Genomic DNA, 26,563 nt, shown 5'->3' on the forward strand with positions numbered 1-26,563 from the left:
AGAGAGTGTCTTCATGCAGTTTGAGCTGAAAAGAGACTGAACAACACAAGAAAAACTTGAATGCTCGTTTTACTGTCGTGTCTGGCAGTGTGTTGACGTTACTCAATCACATCATCGGGGCTGCTGGGGTTTAGCTTTGTGGGATCCAGTCAAACGGTGGCCCTTCATTCAGAGTATGAGGCGGACACAAACACAGTCACAGAGATCTGACGAGTCTGATGTAGCATGAAGCTTAAATTCCATGGTCACATGGTCTGCAGCCAGCTGATGGTGCTGTTTGACCGTGTCACACAATGTGTAGACACACAACTGTATCAACTTCACTGTTTCATGAGGACTCGTTTTTAACTTCCCTTTCACAATACTTGATCTCTTTATGTTGACAGTTGACTCACATCGATATTGGACCTTTTGGCTGCTACTTTTGTGTTTTCTGCTGCCAATTCAGTGCTCACACCTGTTTAGTCCTTGAAAATCTCATCAGAGTGGATGATTGATGACAGCTGGGTGTCTGAGGAGGCTACAAGTCTTAAGCAGATGAGCGCAGTTTTACTTTATCACAGAAGCTGTTGGAGTTTGAGGACGGCTGTGTATACCTAAAGCTGGAGGTTCAGCTGCTGGAGCCATGGCTGCTGGGTTCCTCGTTGGAAGGTTTTTAGTTGTACATTTTAGTCTTTTATCTGTTTGGTATATTGATTAATTTGCTGTCTTCTTTACCTGTTCCAGATTTCTGCTGATTTTTGTGTTGAGTGAGATAAAGTACTCTTCGGTTTTTCCGTCAGGTGAGCTCACTTTTACGATGCAATTTTAATGTCTAAATCAGATGCTTTTCTTTTAACTCATATTCCTCTCTACTCTTAGTTGGGAGTTGGGGGAGTTTTCAGGTGAAGTTTGATCCTGGCTTTCACATCCACCACCACAAACTCGTAAATCCATTGACCAAGTATTTGTGGCGACTCAAGGATGGTCTTCTGGAGTTGCCAAAGCTCTTGCATCACAAATACGACCAACCACAGTGTTGTGACAGTGACTCAGCGGTGCATCACCATCCTGTCAAGCCTCCAACCCCAATCTGTGGCTCAAAAACCCACGGTCCAAACTGTCCTGAGCCAAAGTGGCCCATCGTTGGCCATGGACCATCCCATCATCCCTTGCGCTGGCCTTTCTACCATGTCCTTCGTGGACTTCTCTGTCACCAGCACCCCTGTCCACACAGCCACGGCCACACCCATGACCACGGCCACACCCATGACCACGGCCACGATCATGACCACTGTTCTGGACACCAGCACTCCCACCACTGTGGACTTCACAAGCACCACCATGGGCCTGTATTCTACCACCCTCACCACGGTCCTGGACACCACCACCACCATCATCATCACATCCACCACCAGAAGGACAAGACCATTCAGCATGGCTGTGACCCTACAACTAAATTGTGCTAATGTCAAAAGAATGGCGCTTTGTTGGCTCCCCTGAGCCAAAGTGGCCAAACCTCCGTGGAGGACTCTTCTTCCAGGTCTGACCTGGAACCCTGAGGTGTTCAGTTATCTGCATCAATAAAGATTTCTGTAAATGACTCTTGTTGGCCGAGTTTCTATCATTTCTTTTGAATCAGCAACATTGTGACAGCTGAGAGATCTGTTTCTGAAGTTGCTGAGAACTTTAACCGTAGTCTATTTGGGTATGTCAAAGACACAAGACTGCTACGACAAACTATGGCTCGCGTAAATGTAAAACACAACTGAAATAAAGTTTCAATCTAGTGGTGCTTGAAACGATGAGCTTGGTACAGTTATTCACAGATCTAGACTCAATAACTGTAAATGTGATGGTCCATTTTGTTTAAATGAGACTATTTTATATGAAATTTTCCATAATATGGTTTGATTTCTATAACTTATTTTCCACTGTCAAAACAGGTGGACATCAAGGAATAGTTTATAAATGCAAATGGGAAGGCTGATAAGAGAATCAAATCTACAGAACAGTTCTTACAGTTTTAATACAACTCTGCCACAGAAACCAAATGCGTACCATGATCTGACTGAATTAAAAACATATAAATCTAAATTTTTTTTCAAAACCTTTAAAAGAAATAAACTCAGTCTAGTTTTTTGTGTGAATAGTGACATGAACAGAGGTACTCAATTGAAACATTTTCTCCTCAACCAGGACATTGCCGTCACTGATTTCTCTCAGATTACAACATCTGCAGAAGATGAATTCAGAGGATTTCTGGAAAAAAAGTCTTCACTGATGTTTCTATTCTTTCAGCAAAAGTCCACCATCATCTGTCCTTCTGACCTGTACACCAACCTCCTCCATCACCTCATCTCCTATTTTCTTAGCTCACGTGTCTGTTAAAGTCCAGTCTCTATTTTCTCCTCTGTAGAAATACCCTGGATGTTCTCATCCATCTCTCTCTCCAGAAATTCCTGTTTTCCTTTAATCTTACCATGGGGTCATGACCCCTGATAACATTGTCAGTGGTCATTTCATTACATTGTCACGATCATTGATTCATGATAAAACAGCTTGAAGCTGTTTCTTATCTATAAGCCTATAAGTATCTTTCTTCTTTCCATCATGTTGACAAACTCTAGTTTTCCTCTCAAAACTCCTGCATTCAGGGTTCCTCCTCCTAGTCCTTCACTCCTGTCTTTCCTTTTCTCTACAACATCTCGTCCTCCTTTCCTTCAGTTGTTAATGAGTTCTCCATTATAACTAAAAGTCCTCAAGCAACAGTGACCCTATGTGTGAGCTGCAGTCAGTAGAGGCTGAACAGAATGAGGGAGGCAGGTCCTCCAGCTCTGCCTCACAATCACATCAAATGGTCCCAGCTGTGTGAGGCTGTGTGCTCTTTGCTTTCGTGGTCAGTACAGCAGAGCAACAGATCCCTGTAACTTCCTGCTGAAAAAGACACTTTGAAGGTTTGGCTTAATAATTTGTGAGCATTCATGTAACTTCATAGACTGGCTCAGCTCTTCAGCACACATGGCTGCTGGGTTTCTAATCAGCAGGTAATGAAACTTCATTCACTGAATTTCACTCAGGACTGAACTTGGTGCTGATGTGCATTTTGGTTACTCTGTGTTTTGCTTCACAGGCTGCTGTTGGTCTTTTTGATGAGTGAAGTCAAATTCTCTTCTGTTTTTCCATCAAGTAAGCCCAATTCTGTTTCTGCTGTTTCATGATAAGGCTTTCAAACGTAGATGACACCAAAAAGAGAGACTGTCATCTTTACTTTAAGCAGTGGCGGTCTGTGCATGTCAGAGCTGAGCCTTCAGTTTTCTGCCACCAAAACTGTCCTGGTTAATATGAACTATTTTATGTTTCTAACAGCATCCTGTTATATATATGCTTACTATTTACTGGAGCACTTCCATTATGAATGAGTCATTTAAATCGAATAAATTCACTAGAATTGTACATATAACTCCAAGTCTCCTCCCACTGTGATAAAGACAAACATCAAAGCTCAATTGACAACTCAATAAATGTGAAAATAAGCAGTCTTATTTACATTTTTATTTTAATTTTATTTCCTGCATTCTGTATATAAAGTGCTCAGCCGAGACAGATCAGACTGCTGTGTTAAACTAGAGTGGGATGTCTGCGGGAAGTTTTTTCTGGTGCTACTAAAATTTCTAGAGGTCAGTGAGGGTGATGAATACTAGATTTCCCTAGTTTTTTTTCTGGAAAATGATATTGTCCGAAATCCTGCTGCGAAGCTGTTGGTACAGTAATGAGACAATGCAGCTCAATGCATTTGGTAGCGAACGTGGGGCGTTCAGTGGCGGCGTGGAATTCTCACCTGGCCTGTTCGTCGCTGATCATTGCCACAAAACTCTGAAGGCTGAAAGTGGCGGACAAACCCTTTTTCCTGCTGAGACACGCTCGCTAGCTTCGGGGTTGGTCGGCCTTTTTTGACGATGTCCAGTTTTCCGAAAAAGTCCATCTTAAGAATGGCTTACACAATAAATCAGCAACTGAATCAATCAACTTATCCACCTTCTTCTATTGTTAACTGCAAAACGGCGAGTTATTCAAACAAAAATCAAGTGCAGTTACTTGCTACGGTCTAAAACAAAGTACAGAAGAAGTTAGCACTTGGTAGCGCGAGCTTTGACCATCCAATCAGAGGCGATTATTTATTCTTTTGTCCTCATGAAGCTACATAGACTAACTCAAATTCTGATTGACTGAATCATTATGCACTTGTATGTATACGAGTATATATGTATAAAACATTTCTCTGTGATTTAGATACCTCTTTTCCGATAAGTCTAGGCCTTCACTGAAAGTTTTGTTTGCAGGCCCTGATGGTTCACCACTGTCTTTAAGATTGAACATTCTGTTTTCTTTTGTTGTTCTCACAGGTGGAGTTTGGGGGTCTCCTGAATTAACCAGCAACGAGTCTGATCAGCCTGACAAAGCTCAGATCAGTCCTCTGTTGAAACTTGTGACAGGTGTATTGAAGCACTCGCGCAACACAAATGTGTACAATCAACCCAGTACAATCCAACATCATCCGGAGCCCCAAAACCAACAGACCGACCGAGCAATCAAATGGATTGCTGACGTGTTTAAACCGAGAGATAACTCTTTTGAACATTCCAGAAACTTTTTGAGGAACACAGAGGCCAGTCCGACTGTGTACAGTCAACCCAGTATGTACCAACATCCTCAGGATCCCTATCAGCTGCAGACTGAACATCCAGTCGAATGGTTGAGACCAGAAGATGATTATGCAGTAGAGTCCAAAGCCCCACAGAGCAACACTAGGTTTGGTTCCATCATTAAAAGCCTCACTGGGACCGGTGATACCACAGCCACTGCAGAACCTCCCACACTGCAGGATCAAGATGACTTTGGTTCTGCTTATTGGCCTGAGTACTCAGATGTTTACAGTTACCCTCATCAAGAGCTGCCTTCATATGGTCTACACTATCCAAACGTCCACCTGGACATGCCTCTTCCCTTTGCTCCGTCCATGCCGTATGAGCCTTTGAGTCTGCAGAGACTTATTGGACTGATTAATCCCCTCAAACAGGGTTTACTGCAGACAGGGGTGGGTCTGTTTAACTCTGCAGGCCCTCTTCACTTCAATGCCAATCCAGCCTATCCCTTTCGACAGCAGTACCCCTGCCCCCACGCGCGGGTCTCCATGTACCATCCTGCCCACTTCCCACAACAGGCTCCATCTTTCTGGCCCCCATTACAGCATGGTCAAAGACAGTACTACCACCCCCACCACGGCCCCCCTTACCACTTTCCACGACAGCTTCAGCCCCTGCATCATTATGCTCCACATCCACCTCATTATGGGCCCCAATACCACCTCCCTCAGGAGCCCAACAGGAGGATGTTCATGAGATGACCGTGGTGATGCCTGTGAGGAGTTTTCTGCAAAGAATGGATAACATGTTATTAATAAAGAAGCTTATTGACGAATCAGCTTTAAATCTACTGCTTTCCTGGGTTGTTCTCATCGGACAAATGTGAGTCAAAGACTTTGTCGACCTGGACATGTTCTGTGCGTAACTGGCTTCTAAAGAAATATGAGACGACTCACATTTGTCATCAAAGCAGCCTAAAATATTTAAAGTCTTGAATATATCTTTTTATTTTTAAAACATAAGATATTAGACAAAGCTGTTGTCGTCACTGTTTTAGTTTTTGGTTTTAATTAGGTGAACTGTCCTAGCGTCAAACAACTTAATCCGGGGGTGACTATGTTTTGCAAAGGGGACCAGATTTAGTGAGGTTACAGTGTGGCGGGTCCAAACAAGCGGCCCGCTTCTTTTTTTTTTTTTTTTTGACCATTAAAATAACAAAATATAATTATTTTACAAACATTTTTTGCTTTGGGATACTTGTCATTGTTTCACACAGAAGAGAGGTACATTTAAATACGTTTTTACCAAGATTATATGGGACCAAGATTACATTTGGATCATCTTAAAGTGAAGGAAAAACCTGATTGTAAATTTGAGAGGAAAAAAAATATAAATTTGAGAAAAAAACATGGTAAATATATATAATTTGAAAACAGTTTTGAACTTTAAAGAACACATTAGTTGAAAGAAATATTGAAAATTTGAACAAGTGTAAATGAATAACAACTTGAATATAAAGAAAAAAAATGAACCTATAAATGTTTGTTTTCAACTTATTTTCTGTTCTTCTTTTCCCTGCAAAAATAGGACCAGGATTAGCAACAAAAAAATGAACTGAATGCAAGCCCTGAGACAGACTAGCGACCTGTCCAGGGTGAACCCCGCCTTCGCCCGTCAGATAGGCTCCGGCACCCCGCGACCCCGAACGGGAGAAAGCAGACAAGTAGATGAATGAATGAATGAACTGAAAGCAAAGGGAGACATGGGAGAAAAAAAATGAAAATACAAATACACTTTTTTTTCATTTGGTGTCAGTTTTGGGGTTAATTTCATTTTTAAATCAAAGTTTGAAATTGAAACTTAATTTTTCCCATTTTCAATATTTCTTTCACGTTTACAATATACATTTTTCAAAATTGTATTTTATGCTCCACAAAGTTTACAATGTATATTTGGTTTAAAATGTTTTTTTTCTTCTTCTTTTTTTAAATGTACTATCTGGTTTTCATTCACTTTAAATTGATTCATATTTGACCCCATAAATCTTCTGATTTGAAGACCAAAAATAAAATAGTCAATGTCTCTCTGGAAAAAACTATTTGTCGACATAATTTGGGGTTCCTATGAAATTTAAATATTATTCACTATTAACGCTCACTAGGAACTTATACATTCAAATCATGTGAACAGAAACATTACACAAATAGTTTCCCACTTTAGAAGTATAAACCTGTATCAATCTGTTTTATCTCATTTTGTTCTCAAATGGCCTATATCATACAAAATTATCTTTTTTTAGGTTTTACGTGTATTATAATGTTGATTTCTCACTATAAACAACTCCAAAGCGGTATTTTGATCCATTCACACATTTCTGACTGATCCTCTAAAAATCTGTGCTCTGAGTACCAGTCCATCCCATACCCACAAAAATGAGTGGGTCTTCAACAGCCCCATCCAGGAAGATTCTGTGCTTTGTTTTGGTGGGCATGAGGCAGACACGCAAGGTCAACTGTAGACTGGAATCATGAAGACTTCAAGGAGCGAAAGGCGGAGCCTCAGAGATCAAGGCATCTTACTTCTGAGTAAGAAAAGGAATTTACGAAAATAAATCTAATTTCATTAAATGTGTTCTGTGCCAAAGGTAATTTATTATCATTTTAGATGGTTTCTTCTAAAAGGCTTAAGAACAGCATGATATAGTCCCTCTCCGACCATCTTTAGATCTATCATAAAAGTTTTCCCAGTGGTCTTTTAATTATGATTATGCTATTTTCAATCAAAATTTAAATAAAAAACTGTCTTTTCCTAGGACGTAGTTTCTGCAAAGCGGCAGTAGTTCATTAGAGATTCTCACTTGAGTTACTACTGCATTTTTTGCCTGCTACTGACTCACAGCGATTTGAATACCAAAATAATCAGAAATGCAATTTCTAGATATATTTTCTAAACATATATCCTCATCAGAAAAATGTAAAAAAAAAATTAAAAAACATGTTAAAAACACCTAAAACACGTTGCTATGGATCCTAAAGCTCTGCAGGTCAAGTAGCCAAAGGTTGTTGCCGCAGGTTTCACAACAGTTTATAACAGGGGTGGGCAGACCACGGCCCGGGGGCCATGTTCAGCCAGTTAAGGTATCTGGCCCGCCAAAGTGGAATAAATAATATTGATAACCCTTAAACATTTATTTTATTAAATAAATTGACCTTGTTTGGGTGCAGAAAGTTGCATTCATGCGGTGTTGTTGTTTCCGGTCTTCCAACATCACATGAACGCATCATTTCTCTAAGTTTGTAGTCGTTCCTTAATGGACATCAATCCATTGGTGGAATTAGTTCTAAATGAGAACAATAGCCACAATTTTAAAAAAAAAGCTCATAAATGTTCAGTTTTAACATTTATATATTAATTTTTTATCGAAATGAAAGCATGTTTTCAATCCCTGTATCATTCGTTTATTCATTTTTCAAACTAAAACCAACAGTGAAAAAGGAAAAACTAACAATTTTTTTTCTCAGATGAAATCACAAAAAAACAAATTCCCGCTTGCTTCATTTTTTATTTTAATATGCAAATCGGAAAATGAAAAAAATTATAATTTTTCGATTTTTTTGTTTTAATTTGGAAAAACAAATGATTGAATGATACGCTGATTGTTTTCGTCCAGATTCCATGTTATTTCTTTCCCTTATGAGTTAAATCACCAAAATCTGAGCCTTCTGTCAAATTTTAGAACCATTTGAGGCCCAAGAGTCAAAAAGTTTGCCCACCTCTGGCTTTTAATGTAATTTAGTCACTTATAATCATAAAATTATACTTAAGAGATCTTAGAGAGTGCTAGGAACCACTTACTGATTGTATGACAGCAGTTTGCGAACCAGTAGAAATTTAAATAAATTTGGTCTGTGGACTAGACTTTGGAATAAGTAAATCTGAAAATAATGGTGGTTTATTTCAAAAAGTATTATAGATGAGTAAGGAAGCCAGGAGTAGTTTCAATGAAAACTGCTATTTATGCGGCCGTGGTGCAGTGGTAGGGCGGTCGACTCCTGATCAGAAGTGAGCGGGTTCGACTCCGCCTTGCCCGCCCATGTGTCGAAGTGTCCTTGGGCAAGACACTGAACCCCGAATTGCCTCTGGTGGGAGGTTGGCGCCAGTGTTCGGCAGCGGAGCCACCACCAGTGTGTGAATGTGTGTGAATGGGTGAATGGGTCTGTGACTGTGAAGCGCTTTGGGCCCTCGAAGGAGGGTAGAAAGCGCTATAGTATACGCCATTTACCATGTCATATTTACTGTAGGAATGCAGTTTTTGTTTTAATTAAGAAGAAAACTAACATGTTAATGTTCATAGATGTTTTTTACAATGTTCTGTCTTTATCATGATACAGCTCAATTGGTTTAACCAACCATTCTTTCCTACTGAAAAAAGTCATTTTCTATATCAAGAATAATTAACCAGGTGGTGACAGAGATGATCCCATCAGAGCACAAATGTGTCGGTACGGTTTTGATCCAGATTCCAGCTCAGACGAGGAAAACAAAGATGTTCATGAATCTATTTGTCTGCAAGTGGATGCATCAGACTGGAACAGAGCTGAGAGCTGGAGCCCCACCCACTGTATTTTCCTCATTATAAATAATGATCTTTTTCAAACGACATTTTTCCATCTGCTCCTGATTCACAACGATTTGAATAAGGAAATGTTTGTATATATGTCCTCCATCACCATAAAAATGCTACAAGAACATGTTAGAAAAACAAAAAACACAATTTTCCATAGAGTGGGTCCTTTTAAGAAAAAAATTCATTATCCGAAAGTAAATTAACTCTCATTTAGAAATGTAAGTGAGGTTTACAAAAGGATTCAAAGCTTTCACCCTTAACCCGTTAACTACCCCCTCCCATGGAAGGGGATAGTTAATGGATATTTTTCCTGCTGCTTATTGCCTTGGTACAAAGCCTCTAAAGAGACATCAAAGCAAAAAAAATAATAATAATTGAAATAAAAAAATAAAAAAATTCTAAAAAAACATACTTAGGGGCTCCATAAAAAAATTGAATTAAAAAAAAAAACAGAACTTGTTTTTTCTAAAACTTAAAGTAGCAAAAACAAAAAAGTTACTATTTGGTGCGAATCCATTGTCAACCAGAAATATTTTTATTTTATTATTTCAATTTGGGGGGCATTTTTTATCCATTTTTGTTCTTCAATTTCCTTTTAGGGGCTCCATACCTTGGGGAGTAATGCACATAGTCAAAATTTTGAAAAACATGTTTTCTAAATGTTTCCCACTGTTTGGTTGCGTAGGCAGTTAAAGGGTTAAAGTATATTCTGCAATTAAACGCTTGATTTATTTCCCCCCCTAGAAAAGCAGCAGAACAAATTTGGTCAGAGGATGCATCTGTTTTTGCTGAGATCCTTTCAGTAACACGTGATCCATCGCTTTGAGGACAGCAATCACAGGAAGTGGCCGCACCTGGGGAGCCACAGCTTCCATGAGCTCTTTGGCTTTTTTGCTGGCACAGTTCAGTCCAAGGTTTAAAAGACTCCAGGTTCTGTTACAAGTGAGGAAGACCTTTGTGTCTTTGCTTCAGCTGGTTGGTGGAAGGACTGGTAGAGGTTAGGTTTTGGCGCCACACCTGACGGAGCCATTTTGTGCTTGTTGCTGACAGGGTGGAGATGATCCAGAGAGCTCCTGCGGCTCTCATGGCTGCTGCGTCCCTCATGATGAGGTAAACAGGAATTTGAGCTGCAAACTTCTTGTTTCCTGTATTTTTAATCAGGCTTTTGCTAAACTTTAGTATTTCCCTGCAGAATATTGCTGGTCTGTTGGTTGAGTGACCTGCTCTTCTCTTCAACAATTTCAGCAGGTGAGTCCTGATTTCAAACTTTTTTTTTTGTTTTTCCCAGAGCTTCATGCTACATCGTCTTGATCTAAATTTATTTACCAAATTACTTCTAGCTTTATTCAAAGTCTAAACTCTACATAATTCACTAAAAGAACTGGTTGACTCTTGTGTAATTTTGACAATATATTATATTGCATTAAAAATAGAAAATTATTAAAGGTTTATCTTGTTTGGCCTGTGATCTAAAGTATGATTTGGCCCCCTGTGCTAATGAGTTTGACATCCCTGGCCTATAGAGACTGTTTACAAAAAAAATGTAACTTTTAAAGTTGATTTCCTGAACACTTGACTTTCAGCATATCTAAAGAACTGGATGGGCTGAGGTTTGATTTGACAAATCATATGGGTTTGCTTGTACACTTTTTATTAAGTTGATTAAATAACTGAACCATCCATTGTTCAGAATTGCATGTGAATTCAATACTTTAATGCAGTTACAATTTCTGTCATTGCATCCTAGTCTCTTCCAGAGGGCTGCAGTAACTAGAAATCCCCTGAAGGGAATGTTGTTTGAGAAATGGTGACCTTTCTGCATAATTACTTTTGATCTGCTGGGAAACCTCATCACTTTTGGGTCTGTTTCAGAATTGCCGGGCGGAGGATGGGACTTGCGCAGGCTTGACTACGGAAATCGTCGGCCTCTCCACTATGTTCGCACTCTAAGGCAGCCCATCATCAGAACTGCTCAAGCTTCAGGTGATCAGGGCATAACGCAGCATGGAAACATTATACAGCGCCAGAAAAAGCCCCAAAAGCAAACCCTGAGCCTGCCACAAGTGTTCTCATCTCAGCCTACACAGCAAAGAAACTCTCCACCTGCAAGACCCAGAGGCTTTCAGTTGAACCTTGACATTCCCCTTTTAGAACTGGATCAAAACCAGATGCCACATACAAAAGGCTCTCATGAAAGTCCTGCCGCAGTAGTAAATCTTCGGTCAAGCCCGCAAAGTTCTTCTTTTTCAGTTCCAGAAAAGTCAGCAGAAGACCCACACAGATGGACGAGTGACCACGTGCCCATTTCTCCCTCCCCAGCAGCGAAAACGCCATCATTGTCTCCAAGTGACTATCTCAGACTTGCCCGTCTCATAAAGGAAGGTACTAATGTTCAGAGCAGATACATAGAGCCAGCACAACAACTGCTGGACTTGGTGCAAGCTGAATCAAGACCACCTCTGAACTATGCAGATGCTGTTCGCAAACAATTGACACAGATTGGCTCAAAATGGCCAATTTTGAGCAGTGACTCTGGGAAAAAGCAGAATGAGGAGGTTGCCAAGGAGAGTGAGGGCTGGCACCCTGCCCAACATGGCAGTCCAGCCTTGCCTCCTGCTGAACAAAGCTGGGATCATCAGAAGCTAGATGTTGGCAAACCTTCACAACATCCTGAAAAAGTTGACTGGTACTCCAATGCCCACACCAGTATGGCACAAGACAAAGATCACACTATTCTGTCTAATCCCAATCTGCCGTCTTCCTCTATTTTACAACGTGAAATTACAGACAAATATTACAAATTGCCCAGGGAAAGACAATATGGTAACTCTGACCAAAGCAACATTGAAATCAAAGGCACTGTCAAGCTTCGTGATCCTGATTTCAGCCAAGGTTCCCAGAAGACAGCAGAACCTGGTCGTGAGCCTTCTTCTCCAAGACTGCATCTCAGCTTGTCTCTCCCCATTAAAGCCAAAACTCCAAATGTTGAAGTCCAACGTACTAGCAACAGACATGTTAAGACTGCTCAAATGTCAACCCAGCCTGGCTCCACCTGGCAATCTTCAAGTTCTGATTACACAAAACCTGCTCCTCAAACTGAGACGAAATGGCCCATTTTAAGTGTTGATACTGGCCATCAAAACTACCCACAGCAGCCACAGGACTACATTCAAACCAAACCTGCAGTCAAACTACCATTTTCAGCACACTACTCCAACCGTCAGACCTCACCACCATGGCCCAACCAGGACGAAACCTTCCCAGGGCCGAGTCCTGCTTTTCATAAACCAGCAACAGCCAAACCGTCTCCAGTCTCCTACAGTCCAACCCACAGCAGACATGACTCGTATATCAACTATCCACATCCAAGAAATGACCTTAACCATGCTACTGGGCTTACCCCATCTCTGTCTCAAATGACCCCCAGCTTGTACCACAGTTCTTCAGGCAAGTTCTCTGAACCTCCCCGTGGCATTCAGCTTTCTTCTGCTCCTGAAAGTGATCGCTATGGTAGGTTTAAACCATCCACGGAGCGTGCAAGGACTCCAGAGAGGATGCATCTTGGTTCTACATATGACCTTACAACACTGAAGCCTCCCAACTGGTATGCGGCTGCTGCGACCTCTTCTTATGAAACAAGAAGGCCACACCACCAACAGAAACATGTCTTTCCTGAGGAATCCTCTCAGCAGAGACACAGGTTTCCTACAGGGTATGAAACCCAGAAGAAACTCCCAGAATGGAAAGCTGGCCAGGATGGGCGGGACAAATCTGCAAAGATTTATATCAATATTGAGCATGGAGCTGTTGACTCTGATGGGCAGTCGGACACTAAAACTGATGGCTACCAAAGAAAATGGCATGGAGACGAAGGACCGCAAAGTCAAACTGCCAACCCAAGCACGATTAATCTACAGGCTCTGATGTCACTGGACAAAGGTGCACTTGCAGATCTGCTGAAGTCTCATCAGAGCAAGAAGCCTTCATATGCCCAGAGCGGTTGCATGGGTCGAGCAGGTGACTGTTCCCATCACTTCCCAAGACCAGACTCGTACTCTCCATATGCCGAAGCAACTTCTGTCACCGACCCTTCAAATGCTCAGCAGTTCTTTGAGTCGAGGTCTTACCACTTTTAAGAGGTCAACAAGGAACCACAACAAAAGAGTTCCAAGCCATGCCAGTAACTACTTTTAACCATTGCACTGTTTGACAATTTTCCTTGGTTTTCAGGCCTGCCCTTATCCATGTATCATGTGTTCTTTCTAAACTCTTGTTCTTAAAAAAAATGATAAATAAAACTAGATCCTTAAACTGACTTGAGTGTTCCTGGGGCTTTCATGCCTCCAAATCTATTTCTCTTAGTCTTCAAAAGGGTTGATTGCATCAAATGACTTGTCAACATTTTTGGGTCTCTTCAAAAGATCAATTTCAAGCTGGAGTGGTATTGTATAGAAATGGTACAGAAGTAGCAGCTCAACTGGGGCCAGCTCTTGGCTTTTTTTTTTTTTTTTTCCTGCAGATGAATCAAACTACCTGGAGTGTCATGATGTGCCTTTTCCTCCCCAATACTCTGAATTGTATCACAGCTGTTGGACACACCACAACTTTGGTTTCAGAACAAGACAAACATGTTTGCAAATATGACCAATTCCTGCTCTCCCATGAAAACATCCCTGAAAGGTAGAAGCTCTGAACCTGCTAAATATTTGATGCATATGCTGAGTTTGTCTGCCAGCCCCACATGTCCTGCTTCCTTCTGTGCACTCTTTAAGCATGGAGATTTTACATCATGCCCTCTTGAAGCCAGCAGCTAGTTTTAATTTGACTTCTGCTGGCCTTGTCTGCTACAGTGGTGGGCTCTGATGCTTTGGGCCTTCAAAAAAGGTATAAAAGTGCTACCCAAGTTTGCCATGTGGAACTCCTTGTCTGAGGTGGGGACACCACAGCTGGATTAGTGTCTCTAAAGCCGTGGTAGCGTCTGGGCCTCAGAATAGGGGGTTCCTGTTCCTAAAACAAGGTGTTGACTGCACTGTTAGGGTTGTAATGGTCTTTTATGTAGCAAAGTAAGACCAGGTTCTCTACATTATCATTTGCTGAACAGGATGAAAAACCAAGTTGATGGTGTTAAAATTACTGAAGACAAGTCTTGTCATACCTCAGAGAGTTGAGTTTCATTCACCGTAGTGTTTTTGTCAACATTTACCTTCATAGAAACAATGACCTTGAATGGGGACACATAAAACCTCTTTGCTAAGGGTGTTTGTGTGAGGATGGGGCTTTACCTGGAAGCTGTGTGTTGCTCTGTGTACATTAGTGAGGCATTGCTGTGAATGAATAAACTGAGGGTTTGGGTAATGAAGTGGCTTATTCAAGTCACGTGTGGACCTCAAGTTTAACACAAAATGGGTATCAGTTCTGTAAAACCTGTCTGGTAAACTGATCAAAAAGGGCGCCTGTACGAAGAAAAAAACATTTCAAATGAATGTTTTTAAAGTTTAGTCTCAAACTCTAATGCAGCTGCTGAGGGGAAATATCACACAGTTTAATTATTTACAAAACCGGAAAACTCCAATAAGAGTTCAAAGTAATAAGCCAGTGTCTTTATCTGGAAATACAGCCTTTCACTGTAACCGAGGACACTTTTTACTGTGTGATTGCTGGAGGCTGTAAAAAATGAGTGAACATCAAGTAAACATGGGATCCTAATAAAGAATTCACTGTCTAAGAACAGCAGTCAAATCTCTTTTTAGATAATTTTCTAAATTTTCCAAATAAAAAGAAAAAAATTAGAAACCAAACTAGATTTTAATATGACTTCTAGCAGCGTTTACTCAACACACCAATAGGAAAAAGTATCTTTTTGAAATGCATTCTTAAAAGGTACAGAGTACAAATTGTGACAAGCTTAACCAAAGATCGTTTATTTTTAGTCATGACACAGTGATTTTTCATCACAATTCATTGACTTTTCAGTGGAAACATGTCTAATAAAAGAAACGATTCCAAGTAAAAGAAGTCAGAAGAGCATGGAAAAAGCTGCAGGCTTCACTTCCCTCACTTCAGGTCAGAGATTTGACCAGAAAAGAGCAGAAGGACAAAGATGGCGTCCATTCTGAACCAAAGATTAGAATGGTAACAGGCACGGTGGTGGGGGTGTGATGGTGTGAACTCAGCGGCTTTCCAGAGAAAGTGTTTCCTGTTGAACGACTCTGTTTCTGTCTTCAAAAAGTAACTAAACATGGAAGCTAGTGTGTAAACTCCGAAGCAGCCTAAAAAAAACTTTAAAAAAGCAGAAATTAGCCAAAACAGCTAGAATGTAGCTAAAATATTTCCTAAACTCCAAATTAGCCTAACATTTCTTAGTAAATAGTCCAAAAAGCTAGCAGAATGCCCATTTTTAAAACTTAAAAACTGTAACTTTTAAACTTTATTATTAATAATTAAAAGGCAGGAATATTGTACCAGAATAATTAACTTAAACCTCAAATGAATAAATTACAATATTTTACTCTCCATAAAAATATATTTTGCCAAAATTTTACAAGTTAAAAATAAGTGCAAGATATTAACAATAAAATGAAATGATCTGGAGGGCCGGATAGTATTACCCGGAGGGCCGGATTTGGCCCCCGGGCCTTGACTTTGACACATGCTCTAGACCAGCGGTCCGCAACCTGCAGCTCTGGAGCCACAAATGCCTTTTTTATCCCTCCATTGTGGCTCTCTGGATTAAAAAAAATGTTTCTGCTTTCGAAAATAGTTGCAAAGTAAGAAGTAAGTAGAAAGTACACACAAAAGTAAAGCAATCTATCAGTTTGTGAGGCTCCTGACCATGGTAGGTGTAAGTACAATATTTTTGAACAAATTCAAGAATTTTAGGTGAAACACACTCTTAGAAGAATACAGTAAAAGTCACTCAATTTCTAATTTAATTGTAGTTTATTGGATTTACGAATTTCGGTCTCAGATGCAACACAGATTATAAAATAAACTTTTCTCTTCTTTAAGTCACTGATGACATTACAGTACCCATTACTACGTTTTCTATGTTAAAGGGTTTCATGTGAACCTCTGTCAAAAAATATAAACAGTTTAAAATTATAAAAAAAGTTTTTTTTTCTCTTTGTGTTTAGGCTTTATTTATGGCAAATATCAATCTTTAATTTATAGATATCATAATAGAAACAATTTTATGTGCAGAGCCGTGCCTCATCGAGCTACTTTTCTCCTTCAGAATCTACTGGAATGATTGTGTCGACGGTTGACAAATTATACCCTGTTAAATTTCTTTTGTTTAAACGTCACTGGCGACCCTTCAGGTTTTAAAGGGTTAATTTTTTTTGTCTCTTGACTCACAATGAATTGAATAAAGAAATTCTCAGAAAAGCTAAGTTATTTTCTTGCTTTTCTGTATTTAAGTCAGAGGTCTGCCACCTTTGATGCTGAAAGAGTCATTTGGTCCAGTTTTTTACTGACCAAAACCAAACAAAAGTAGAATACACTTTATCCATGTTTTTGTAGCCATTTATTTCTAAAATATATGTTTAAATTAATTGTAAAAATTGAAAAATATATATTTTTTGTACAACAGTTTTTAATTTATTTTACCTTTGACCACAGTACATAAGATACTGTCAAAATAAAATCCGTCCTGTGTCAAATATGCATGAAATTCATATCAAACATGCCATTTTATAATTTTTACAGGGCTTTATTAAAAAGTATTAACTCATTAATATGTATTAACGCAACTTAATCTAAGAACTAGTCCTTTACTTTATCTCGGCGGTTCAGGCTTCCGCACTGTGCGTTAAAACAATTCATCAGGTATTGACCCACTTATACCATGGTCACTTATAAAAGAAATAACTATTCAATCGGTTTTTAGTACTTTACAAAAAGCGGGCTATTTGAGCACTACTATACTGAGACTAAAAAAAAATTATAGGGATTAATCGCGATTAATTTTTTCCAGTTTTGCGATTAATACGTTTGTTTTTTTTTTTTATCGATTCCCAGCCCGAATTTTTAATGACCTTTTCCCGATCAAACATAAAGATCCCAACATTAGTGTAGATTTATTTTTTTAAATAAATCTATATGTGCTTAATTCTTTTCTAATAATAAACCTCTTTTACCATTATTTCTCTTAGTTATCTGACATGTGAAAATTCTAAATATGAATGATAAAACTTAATTAGCTAAAAGAAATTAACTACAAACTTTTATCCACTGAAATCTTTTGCATTTTTGTTTACTGCCAAGGAGCCACAATTGAGGGAAGAATGAAATGCATTTTGCTCCAAAGCCTCATGAGAAAAATGCAACAAGAACATGTTTAAAACACAATTTTCCTTGGAGTGGGTCTTTAAAAGGCCAGACTTTCTTTGTTTTTATAAAAAAAAGTTGTTTTTTTTCAGTTGTTTTTTTCCTCTGCCTAAACCTGACTTCATAGATGATTATTCCCATCTGACACTGACTTTGTAAACGATGAGATATTGTCTTCCAAACACCAAAATTAACTTTAAACTCATAATGGAACTGAACTAAGGATTGACTGTGTTTTCTTTGTTCTGTTTTCTGTGGCTCTTGTCAAGGTTATGGTACAGGCGAGTCCCCGAGTTTAAAGAGGCTATTAACAGCTTTCATTTTGAACAAACACATCCAGAAGTTTAATCATCAACTGCTTTGATGATTTAACCACAACGTGAAAAGTGTTCTGTAACCCCCCGCAGGCCCGTGGCTGGGTGGACGGTAAATTCTTCCCCCTGGTGACCTTGCATTGTGAGCTTGTTCATGTCTGCCTTAATAATTCCTGTAATGAGTCTTGTTTGATTGTTCACTGAACTAGTGAACATCTTATATGGCCCCGGGCCCTTCCTCGTTATGAGGGTGAATTTAAAGCCCAGCCCTCTGATAAAGCCTCCCTCATTCAGCTTCGACTGCAGCATGCCTCTATCACCTTCTCCAAGCCCCTGACCGCTGCAGGCCCACTCTAACATTGGTTTTGTTCCTCTACCTGGACGGAAGACCTCAGATATTTGCTGAAATACACCTGAGCTCCCTGGGCTGTGAATGGAGCTGCCGGTGGTCAGCGACGTGAACTTGTCTGCATTCAGATCCAACCCCACACTGTCAGCAGCCAACGGCAAAGCCGGGCCTGGCAGGTTCGAGGAGTCTGGCTTCTGTCAGTGTTACGGTGATGGAAACAGCTTAACGTCCCGGGTCTCTGAGGTCCTGACCGGCTATGAGACCCTGGATGCCCCGCCACGCTATGACTTCTACGCCAACACTGAGGTGTGGGGCCGACGGCGGCCCCTGAGGCCATCTTTGTTCCAGCTGCACGGCAGTCCTGAGGTGAGGAATCGTGTGAACATCCACATTTCCAGAGAGTCTTCCTGTGGTGACTCTGGCCTCTTGCATTAAAAACATGATTTAATCATCTTTTGTCTGTTTACCTGAGGCCCTTAAACTGGTTTTAGTGACGTTTCCGGCACCTTCTCAAAGGGCTGCATGCAGAGATACTTGCAGCCGTCTTCTTGAAGTTTGTCCTGACCGGATTTGATGTGAGCAGGATGACTCCAGACCTCCTCTGTATGAGGAGACCACGGCCAGGCAGATGGAAGAAGGAGACAGCTCAGAGGACGATGGCGACGAGCAGAAGGAGCCGCCGCCCGATCCCACCCGCTTTGGATGGGTCCAGGGGGTCTTGGTGGGTACAGTTTGCCCTCTATTGCCGACTAACATTTAACTGACATTGCAGTTGTCCCTATTTTTTACATTTTTACTTGTGAAATTATTCAAATTTGAAAGGAAATGAGACTAAAGATGTAAGTTTTCTTTGGGAAGTGAAAGCCTGAACATGATGGGAAATCTAAAAGCAGATAAGACAGAATAGACTGAAAGACAAATAATTGAATTTTACATTTAAGGATCATCAGAACTGTAGGAATCAAGAGCAAAAATAATCATCTTTCTAAAATAATTCTTTTCTTTTGTGGTATTTGTCACAGACTTTTTCTTCAAAAGCAGATAATAAAACATTTTAATAGACGACTTTAAGTATCTCAGAAAGTTTATGAGGCTTCCTTAAGCAAGATTGTAGCTCATTAAAACAATTTAAAAGCTACAAACTCATTTCTATAAAAATAAAAAGACGAGCCTAAGAGAGTTCAAATTTAATTTCATGAAATAAGTTATTATTCAAAAATAAACTAAAGTGTCATTTGTTAAATGTATGTATGTATGTATGTTTCTAAAACGTTGCCACGGTTGTAAAACATGTTTATGCTGGTAATGAAACGGAAATTGTTTGTTCTGTATGAGTTGTGATTCCTGATTTTAATTGAACCAGGAAGACGATCTGAAGGCACAGCTTTCAGCTAATGGGATCCATATAAATAATTAAAATAATAAATGAACGGATGGATTTTTTTCTTTTGTTGCTCTTCTAATTCGTCACAAGAGTTTATTAATGTTGGTGGATAGATTGATCGATCGATCCTTTTACCCTGGCATCACATGCACTGTTTATTGTTGGTAGATCCGCTGCATGTTGAACATCTGGGGGGTGATCCTGTACCTCCGGCTCCCCTGGATCACGGCTCAGGCTGGAATCGGTATGTACTCCTGTGTCCCGTGTCCATGAGACGTGTTCTTGCAGAGCTTCAATCACACCCCTGCTGCCTCCACCAGGTCTGACCTGGGCGATCATTCTGCTGTCCTCCTGTATAACCGGGATCACCGGCCTCTCCACTTCAGCCATAGCCACCAATGGGAAAGTCAAAGGAGGTTTGTCTACGACAGGAGTCTTCTCTGTGGATTTACTGATGGGCCATTTTAATGAATCTCCTTGGATGTTCAGGTGGGACCTATTTCCTGATCAGCAGGAGCCTGGGCCCAGAGCTGGGAGGCTCCATCGGTCTGATTTTCGCCTTTGCCAACGCCGTAGCCGTGGCCATGCACACTGTGGGCTTTGCTGAGACGGTCACAGACCTGATGAGAGTGAGAAGAGGCCTCGTGTTTATTAATGCATCCAACTTTCAAGTAACTGTTCATGCTGACGGAGAAATGTGCTGTTAAAGGAAAATGGAGCCGTGATGGTGGACAAGACCAACGACATCCGCATCATCGGCATCATAACCGTCACGTGTCTGCTGGGGATCTCCATGGCCGGCATGGCGTGGGAGTCAAAGGTTAGAAGGATGAAACGGTTTCATAATGATTGCAGCTCAGTCGAGTCCGAGTGACAGACCTAACTCCTCCCTCTGCCTGAACCTCTGTCTTCCACAGGCTCAGATTCTGTTCTTCCTGCTCATCATGGTTTCATTTGCCAGTTACATAGTTGGAACCATCATTCCTGCTTCAGAGGAGAAGCAAGCCAAAGGTTTCTTCAGCTACAGAGGTAGTCTCCTCTTTCACGTCTGTTTCTGAATCCTTCAGTTGACCCTTTTCACATGACGTCACACAAAAGTGACTTCCAGTCAATTTATAGTCTATGGTTTAGAACGGCAAAGCTGACTGCTGAACGCTGTTTAAAGCAATTTTATGTAACCTAACCAGTAGTAACCAAAAATTGTATAATATTTATTTTATAAATATCCTTCCTGGTTGTATTGGTTTTCCCTCTTAGATCAAATGTCAGTATTCCTCCTGCAGAATGCTCCTCAGCTGATTCCCATAAATCTTATGGATGATATTAATCGAGTCATGGATCATTTCTCTCTGATAACCTGGTTAAAGTTGGACAAAGGTTACAGGAACTTCACTGAATGCTGCTTGTTTGATTATGAAGATAATTTATATTTTCCTCTTCTAATTTATGCTAATGCTAACGCTAGCTTTCCATGACAGGGATGAGACGTAGAGCTTCAGAAGATCTTTTCTGTCCAGTTAAAGTTGATTGCATTTCATGTTCACAAAATCACTAAAAACAGAGATAAAATCAGACAATTTCAAGTGTCTGACAATAAAGAAGAACCAATAACTGCTGCGTTGTTTTCTGACGTAGCTCCCCTTTGCTGTTGCTCATAACCATGACGATCCGTGCGGGATAATAAAGGTAAACAAGGATAAAAATACTTTGTAACCATCCAAAAAATATATCAGGAAATGATTATTCGCACATATTTTTCTAAATGAGTTGAACTTTTGTCTTGGCCTTTCTTATTTTTTAAATAGAAAATTTGTGACTTCATATCAACACTTAAAATATTCACTGTGTCACTTGGTAAACTTTCCTGTTTTTACAATTACCCCTTAAAATACCCCAAAAAACAACAAATACCCCTTATTACAGCAACTAAATTTAGTCTTGGGCGCAGTTAGAAACACACAAGGCCAGCATGCAGCAATGTGTAACTTGGCTGTGTCTATTACATGGGGCCAACAGGAACTTCCATCAGTTTATGTGCTCAATCGCTCTTAAATTACGTGTGAATAACATCAAGTAAAATAGAATATTAGAATAATATCTGCTTAAATGAAAGGTTAATATTTTCAAAAGAACCTCAAATATTGAAGGATTATTCAAAGTTGTATTTAGATTTGTGAATGATCTAAGACAGGAAATGAAAATACAGGACTTTCATAAAATAAATATTGTAAATTTTTCTGTTTAAATTGATAAAGTTGCCTTTTATTAGTTACGTAAAATGGTGTTAAACAGCTGTCAGCTTTGTCATTCTAAACACAAACACTGGAATTCACTATTTTCATCCCTGTTGTCCATTTTGCCTGACGTTACCTTATGACTATTTTTCCAAACGTTTTTTCTCCAGGACTCAGAGGTCGACAGTTCAAATCATCTTGTTGTAAAAATGTTTTAAAAAGAACATTTGTGTTTGATGAAAGCGTCTTTATTCTTAATATGAACAGGAATCCTGTTTATTAATAGTTCTTGCTACATAAAGGGCATAAAGTGTGGAGTGAGAGTAGTTTGTTGGCTGCATCTGTGAAAACATTCATCCAGACATCCTCCCTGGACAGCTGAAGAAGGTAGAGGTGATGCTGTCCTCAGGGAGAACAGGCAGATGCGTCCATCAAACAAAGATCTTTGTAGCTCCTCCCACAAAAGAACCATCCTTACAAACCCAGTGCAGCTGCTTCTGTGAGCTCCTCACTGATATGACTCCTTCATCTTTGACAGGAGACATTTTTGCTGAAAACTTTGTGCCCAGCTGGCGGGGGCCGGGGGGCTCCTTTTTTGGCATGTTTTCCATTTTCTTCCCGTCTGCCACGGGTATCCTGGCAGGAGCCAACATCTCTGGAGACCTGAAGGTGCGTCTGAGAGTTCCTGGAGGGTAATAATTCTCATTAGCGTGCCGTGAAACCCTAACTCGGGGTGTCGTCTTGCTTGCAGAATCCTGCAGTGGCGATCCCTCGGGGGACGTTGATGGCCATATTCTGGACCACATTTTCCTACCTGGTCATTTCAGCAACCATCGGTAGGCTCTTCCTGCAAAGGGACAAATGCAGCCTTCAAAGGATTTGGGCCACTAAGCGTGTCTCAGTCAAAGGAGGAGGAGTACAAACCGTTGCTTGTGATGTCACAACATAACAAGAACTAGAATAATAAACCACATTAGTTTCTTACTTTATAACAATTAAACAAATGTAGCATCAAAGCCGCATCCATTTATGTTCCAAACCCGCTCAATCTATTTTGAGGTTGTGGGATTGCTGGAGCCTATCCCTTCCCCCATGGGGAGAAGACTGGTTTGCCAGTCCATCATACAGCTAAAAAAAAACATTTTCTGCAAAAATTCAGAAACAATTATATGATTTTAATATTTAAGGGCCAATAAAATAACAAGCAACATTACTTTAATGCATTGGTTTCAAACTCAACCGCACCCCAGCAAACATTTCAATGTGGCCCCATATGGTTTACCTTTGGGCTGAACTGGTGGGCCCCAGGTGGGTTCGTCCGCGGGTTCCAAGGTGGCCCCATCTGTGTTTGCCCACACTAGCTTGAGTGGGTGAATTATCCAAATATGAACATGCTGCTAAACAAAACAAAATAAAAATAAATAATGATAATAAAAAAGCAAAAACAAATCAAATAATTCTGTTTTCTTTGTGTTTTTGATGTTTAGCTGTTTTACTCTGTTTTGCTTTAAGTTCTTTTATCCGGTTATGTTTATGTCTTTCTGCATCATGAGTGAGAGGGATGGAGAGGATGATGACCCCCTCGTGGCGTAGAGCGATGTGTTCCTAACAGAAACATATAGATCATTAAAACTGATCACTCATCCTCTATAATTGTAGAGCTGCTTCAACATGTTACCAGCACAAGATAACATCGGGCATTAACGACAATAAAAAAATGATCTGGCAGTCAGGATATAAATACTTGCCGGGCCAGATCCAGATTCAAGACTTGACTTTGACACATTTGGTTAAATTGAATGATTCGTTTTAAATACTGTCCTAAATATGACACATTTTTACATGTTGTGATAGCTAATTCATTATGATCTGGACTTAATCAGACAAAGACAGAGACTGGTCAGATTTATAACTCCATTCTTGTAGGTTATTTAGATTATCTACTTGGATTGTTCTTTATCAAATTTTAAGTGAAATAAATTCAGCACAGCAAAAATTACAAGTATTCACAAGTAATTGTGCACTTAAACCAGCAGAAATCAGGTGAAGCAGAAATCAATATTTAGGCTGAAAAACGCCCATAAAAACTCATAAAAACGTGATTTTGTTGCTCTCGTTCAGCATTTGACAGCACTTCTGTTGCACGTCTTTCCCCCAGGATCTTGTGTGGTGCGTGACGCCTCCGGGTCGTTAAATGACACCCTGTCTGCCTCCACGCCGGCTGATGCTTGCGTTGGTTTGGCCTGCAGTTATGGATGGGACTTCACCGAGTGCATCACCAACAGCACCTGCCAGTACGGCATCAGCAACTACTACCAGGTGAAGACCGGAAGATTGTCAGGATGCTCGCTGTGTGTTGCTAGTTAAATTAGGTGAAGGGGACATAGGTTTGATTCCTGTCGTTTATTTATTGAGATTTCAGCCTCAAAGAGGAAGTGGTGTTATAAAAAGGTGTTTGAAAAGCAACAACAATGGTAGAGCTGCTGGGTTTTACCAGCTTTTAATAAACCAGTGAAATCAAACAGACAGATGCTGCTGCTCGGTGTCTGGGTTTATTTTAAATTCATTAAATTCAGACTCTGCAGGTGAGAGTCCTCATTTAAGTTTTACAGGGAATTCAGATGAAGAGAATTGAAGAGAGAAACGGGTCAATAGAGGACCAAAAAGGACAAAAAAACGTTAATTTTAAAAGATGTAAATTAGAAACAGGGAAGTCAATCCTAATTTCGCCAAGTGACTTTTATTTATTCATTTTAATTTTTATTAAAACTTTATTTATCCAGGCAGGACAGATTAACAACAACATTCCTATTTACAACCGTGGCTGAGAAAAAAGGCAAGACCTTTTAAGAAAAGAAAGAAAGAGGTCACAAGAACAAGAAATACAATTAAATAGAACCAGAAAAATAAACACAAAAAAGCAAAATATAAAACCCTGAAATCACTACACGGTGTAACAGCACCATTTATGGTTAAAATGGTCATTAATATGAGTTTAAAAATCAGTCGTATTGTGAGGGAGACTTAGCCAGTGGTTAAAAACACCATCAGTTTTTTTCAATTCAAGCTGATCTTCCAATGATTTCTTTATGACTGCATACATTTAGAAAAGGTACATAAATACTATGGAGAGAAAATAGACTCATCCCAATTGGCCGTGTGTATTTTTTTATTTATCCATAACTTTGGATTAGTCCAATTCTTGTAACTCATACAATACATTTGTGCATAAGTACAAAAATAATTAAATTAAAAAACAAACACAATTTATACATGCACAAATTAAAATTACAACAGATTGAAACTAATTACAGTCACGATTCTTTTGACATTACACACTAGTCGCTTGTTACACACACACATATTTACTCACAAATCTGATGAGACATCTGATGTGTGCATAAATGTGGTTTTGTGTGTGCGTGGCAAGCGATTCCAGTGTACTTTTTAAAGATTTGTGAGTGATTTTTGTGTAAATTGTATTTTGCCTTTTTTTATCTCATGTTTTTTTGTACTTATGCATAAGTTACAAGTACTTTATACTTGTAACTCATACAATAAGTACATTTTTACTTATTGTATGAGTTACAAATCAAGAATTGCACACGCGGAAATCGGGTTGAGCCTATTTTCTCTCCATAGATAAATGACATTTTAAGAAGAATGTTTTTCCTCAGTTTTTGTTGTTTCTCATTGATGGATTTTTGGGGAACCAAATAATATAGAACAGTGTGTACTGATTGTCAGTGCTTGTACTGATTTGAGTTTGTATAGTTTTGTGCCATTGAACCATAAAACCAAAACAATCCAGAATTTTCTATTTTTAGGAACACTTACCCTTTATATCACACAGTGAAAACTCCAAACTTACAAAAAGTATTTGTTTATATTTGAGTTTAAATACCCCATTACACTTTATCGAAGACACAATGACCTGAATGAGTAAAATTTTGGGGGAAAAAAAATCACTTGACTATCCCCTATGTCCTTCAGTTCAGCTTCCATGTATATGTTGTCCACATGGAAGTAATGATGTGTTTGTGTTTGTCTGTGAGCAGTCCCTGAGCATGGTGGCGGCCTTCGCCCCGCTCATCACGGCTGGAATATTTGGAGCCACTCTGTCGTCTGCTCTGGCCTGTCTGGTGTCGGCCCCCAAAGTCTTCCAGGTAAACTCTCACGGGGTCTGAACTGAGACTCAGACGGCGATCTGGATCCTGAGGAGATTCTCTGCTGTCTGCTTCCCTGCAGTGTCTCTGTCTGGACCAGCTGTATCCGCTCATCGGCTTCTTTGGAAAAGGTTACGGCAAAAACCAGGAGCCTCTCCGGGCGTACCTGCTGACCTACCTGATCGCTTCGTGCTTCATCCTCATCGGTGCGGCCCTGAAAGGAGAAATTATTATGAAGCTTCTGCTTGGGAGAAATTTGTTCATTTTAAGGGCCGGGAATCGATAAAAAAAATTAACTAATTAATCGCAAACCAGGAAAAATGTAATCGCGATTAATCACAATCATTTTTTTTCATTTACAGTATTTGCCAACCACTCATTAATCTGCGAAAAATCACAATTTGAAATCACACACAAAACTTTTGAACATTTATTTTAATTAGTGCTGTTGATCGATTAAAAAAATCGGATTAATCGCGTCAATAAATCTTAATTCTTTTTGATTAATCACATGCGTTAACTCCTTAATGCTCACA

The 26,563-nt window shown here is 39.8% G+C and overlaps 4 protein-coding genes across 4 annotated transcripts in view; all 4 read left to right on the top strand.

Moving 5' to 3' along the window:
• Positions 1-498: 498 nt before the first annotated feature.
• LOC112141133 (histidine-rich glycoprotein) lies at positions 499-1,583 on the top strand. The gene is made up of 3 exons (XM_024264189.2): positions 499-651; positions 727-782; positions 862-1,583. The coding sequence occupies exons 1-3, from the start codon at positions 626-628 to the stop codon at positions 1,446-1,448; spliced, it is 669 nt and encodes a 222-aa protein (XP_024119957.1). The 5' UTR covers positions 499-625; the 3' UTR covers positions 1,449-1,583.
• Positions 1,584-2,811: 1,228 nt separating this feature from the next.
• LOC112141165 lies at positions 2,812-5,463 on the top strand. The gene is made up of 3 exons (XM_024264249.2): positions 2,812-3,026; positions 3,113-3,168; positions 4,386-5,463. The coding sequence occupies exons 1-3, from the start codon at positions 3,001-3,003 to the stop codon at positions 5,384-5,386; spliced, it is 1,083 nt and encodes a 360-aa protein (XP_024120017.1). The 5' UTR covers positions 2,812-3,000; the 3' UTR covers positions 5,387-5,463.
• Positions 5,464-10,157: 4,694 nt separating this feature from the next.
• LOC112141164 lies at positions 10,158-13,568 on the top strand. Its single transcript, XM_024264248.2, has 3 exons — positions 10,158-10,362; positions 10,445-10,500; positions 11,125-13,568. Exons 1-3 carry the CDS (start codon positions 10,310-10,312, stop codon positions 13,386-13,388), a joined length of 2,373 nt encoding a protein of 790 aa, XP_024120016.1. The 5' UTR covers positions 10,158-10,309; the 3' UTR covers positions 13,389-13,568.
• Positions 13,569-18,327: 4,759 nt separating this feature from the next.
• slc12a3 (solute carrier family 12 member 3) overlaps positions 18,328-26,563 on the top strand; it is a 16,665-nt gene continuing 8,429 nt past the window's right edge. The window contains exons 1-12 of the mRNA XM_024264251.1: positions 18,328-18,609; positions 18,827-18,964; positions 19,796-19,871; positions 19,948-20,043; positions 20,117-20,256; positions 20,337-20,447; positions 20,545-20,656; positions 22,400-22,530; positions 22,613-22,697; positions 24,020-24,180; positions 25,920-26,027; positions 26,110-26,233. Of these exons, the coding sequence (XP_024120019.1) occupies positions 18,328-18,609; positions 18,827-18,964; positions 19,796-19,871; positions 19,948-20,043; positions 20,117-20,256; positions 20,337-20,447; positions 20,545-20,656; positions 22,400-22,530; positions 22,613-22,697; positions 24,020-24,180; positions 25,920-26,027; positions 26,110-26,233 (1,564 nt within the window). The remainder of the gene's footprint in view (positions 18,610-18,826; positions 18,965-19,795; positions 19,872-19,947; positions 20,044-20,116; positions 20,257-20,336; positions 20,448-20,544; positions 20,657-22,399; positions 22,531-22,612; positions 22,698-24,019; positions 24,181-25,919; positions 26,028-26,109; positions 26,234-26,563) is intronic.

This window comes from Oryzias melastigma, linkage group LG2, assembly GCF_002922805.2.
Source record: "Oryzias melastigma strain HK-1 linkage group LG2, ASM292280v2, whole genome shotgun sequence".
NCBI lineage: Eukaryota > Metazoa > Chordata > Actinopteri > Beloniformes > Adrianichthyidae > Oryzias > Oryzias melastigma.

Coding starts and splice junctions, on each gene's coding strand:
- LOC112141133 (XM_024264189.2), top strand. CDS start 626: ATGGCTGCTGGGTTCCTCGTTGGAAG. Junction 652..726: donor GCTGGGTTCCTCGTTGGAAG/GTTTTTAGTTGT, acceptor TACCTGTTCCAG/ATTTCTGCTGATTTTTGTGT. Junction 783..861: donor CTCTTCGGTTTTTCCGTCAG/GTGAGCTCACTT, acceptor CTCTACTCTTAG/TTGGGAGTTGGGGGAGTTTT.
- LOC112141165 (XM_024264249.2), top strand. CDS start 3,001: ATGGCTGCTGGGTTTCTAATCAGCAG. Junction 3,027..3,112: donor GCTGGGTTTCTAATCAGCAG/GTAATGAAACTT, acceptor TTTGCTTCACAG/GCTGCTGTTGGTCTTTTTGA. Junction 3,169..4,385: donor CTCTTCTGTTTTTCCATCAA/GTAAGCCCAATT, acceptor TTGTTCTCACAG/GTGGAGTTTGGGGGTCTCCT.
- LOC112141164 (XM_024264248.2), top strand. CDS start 10,310: ATGATCCAGAGAGCTCCTGCGGCTCTCATGGCTGCTGCGTCCCTCATG. Junction 10,363..10,444: donor GCTGCGTCCCTCATGATGAG/GTAAACAGGAAT, acceptor ATTTCCCTGCAG/AATATTGCTGGTCTGTTGGT. Junction 10,501..11,124: donor CTCTTCAACAATTTCAGCAG/GTGAGTCCTGAT, acceptor GGTCTGTTTCAG/AATTGCCGGGCGGAGGATGG.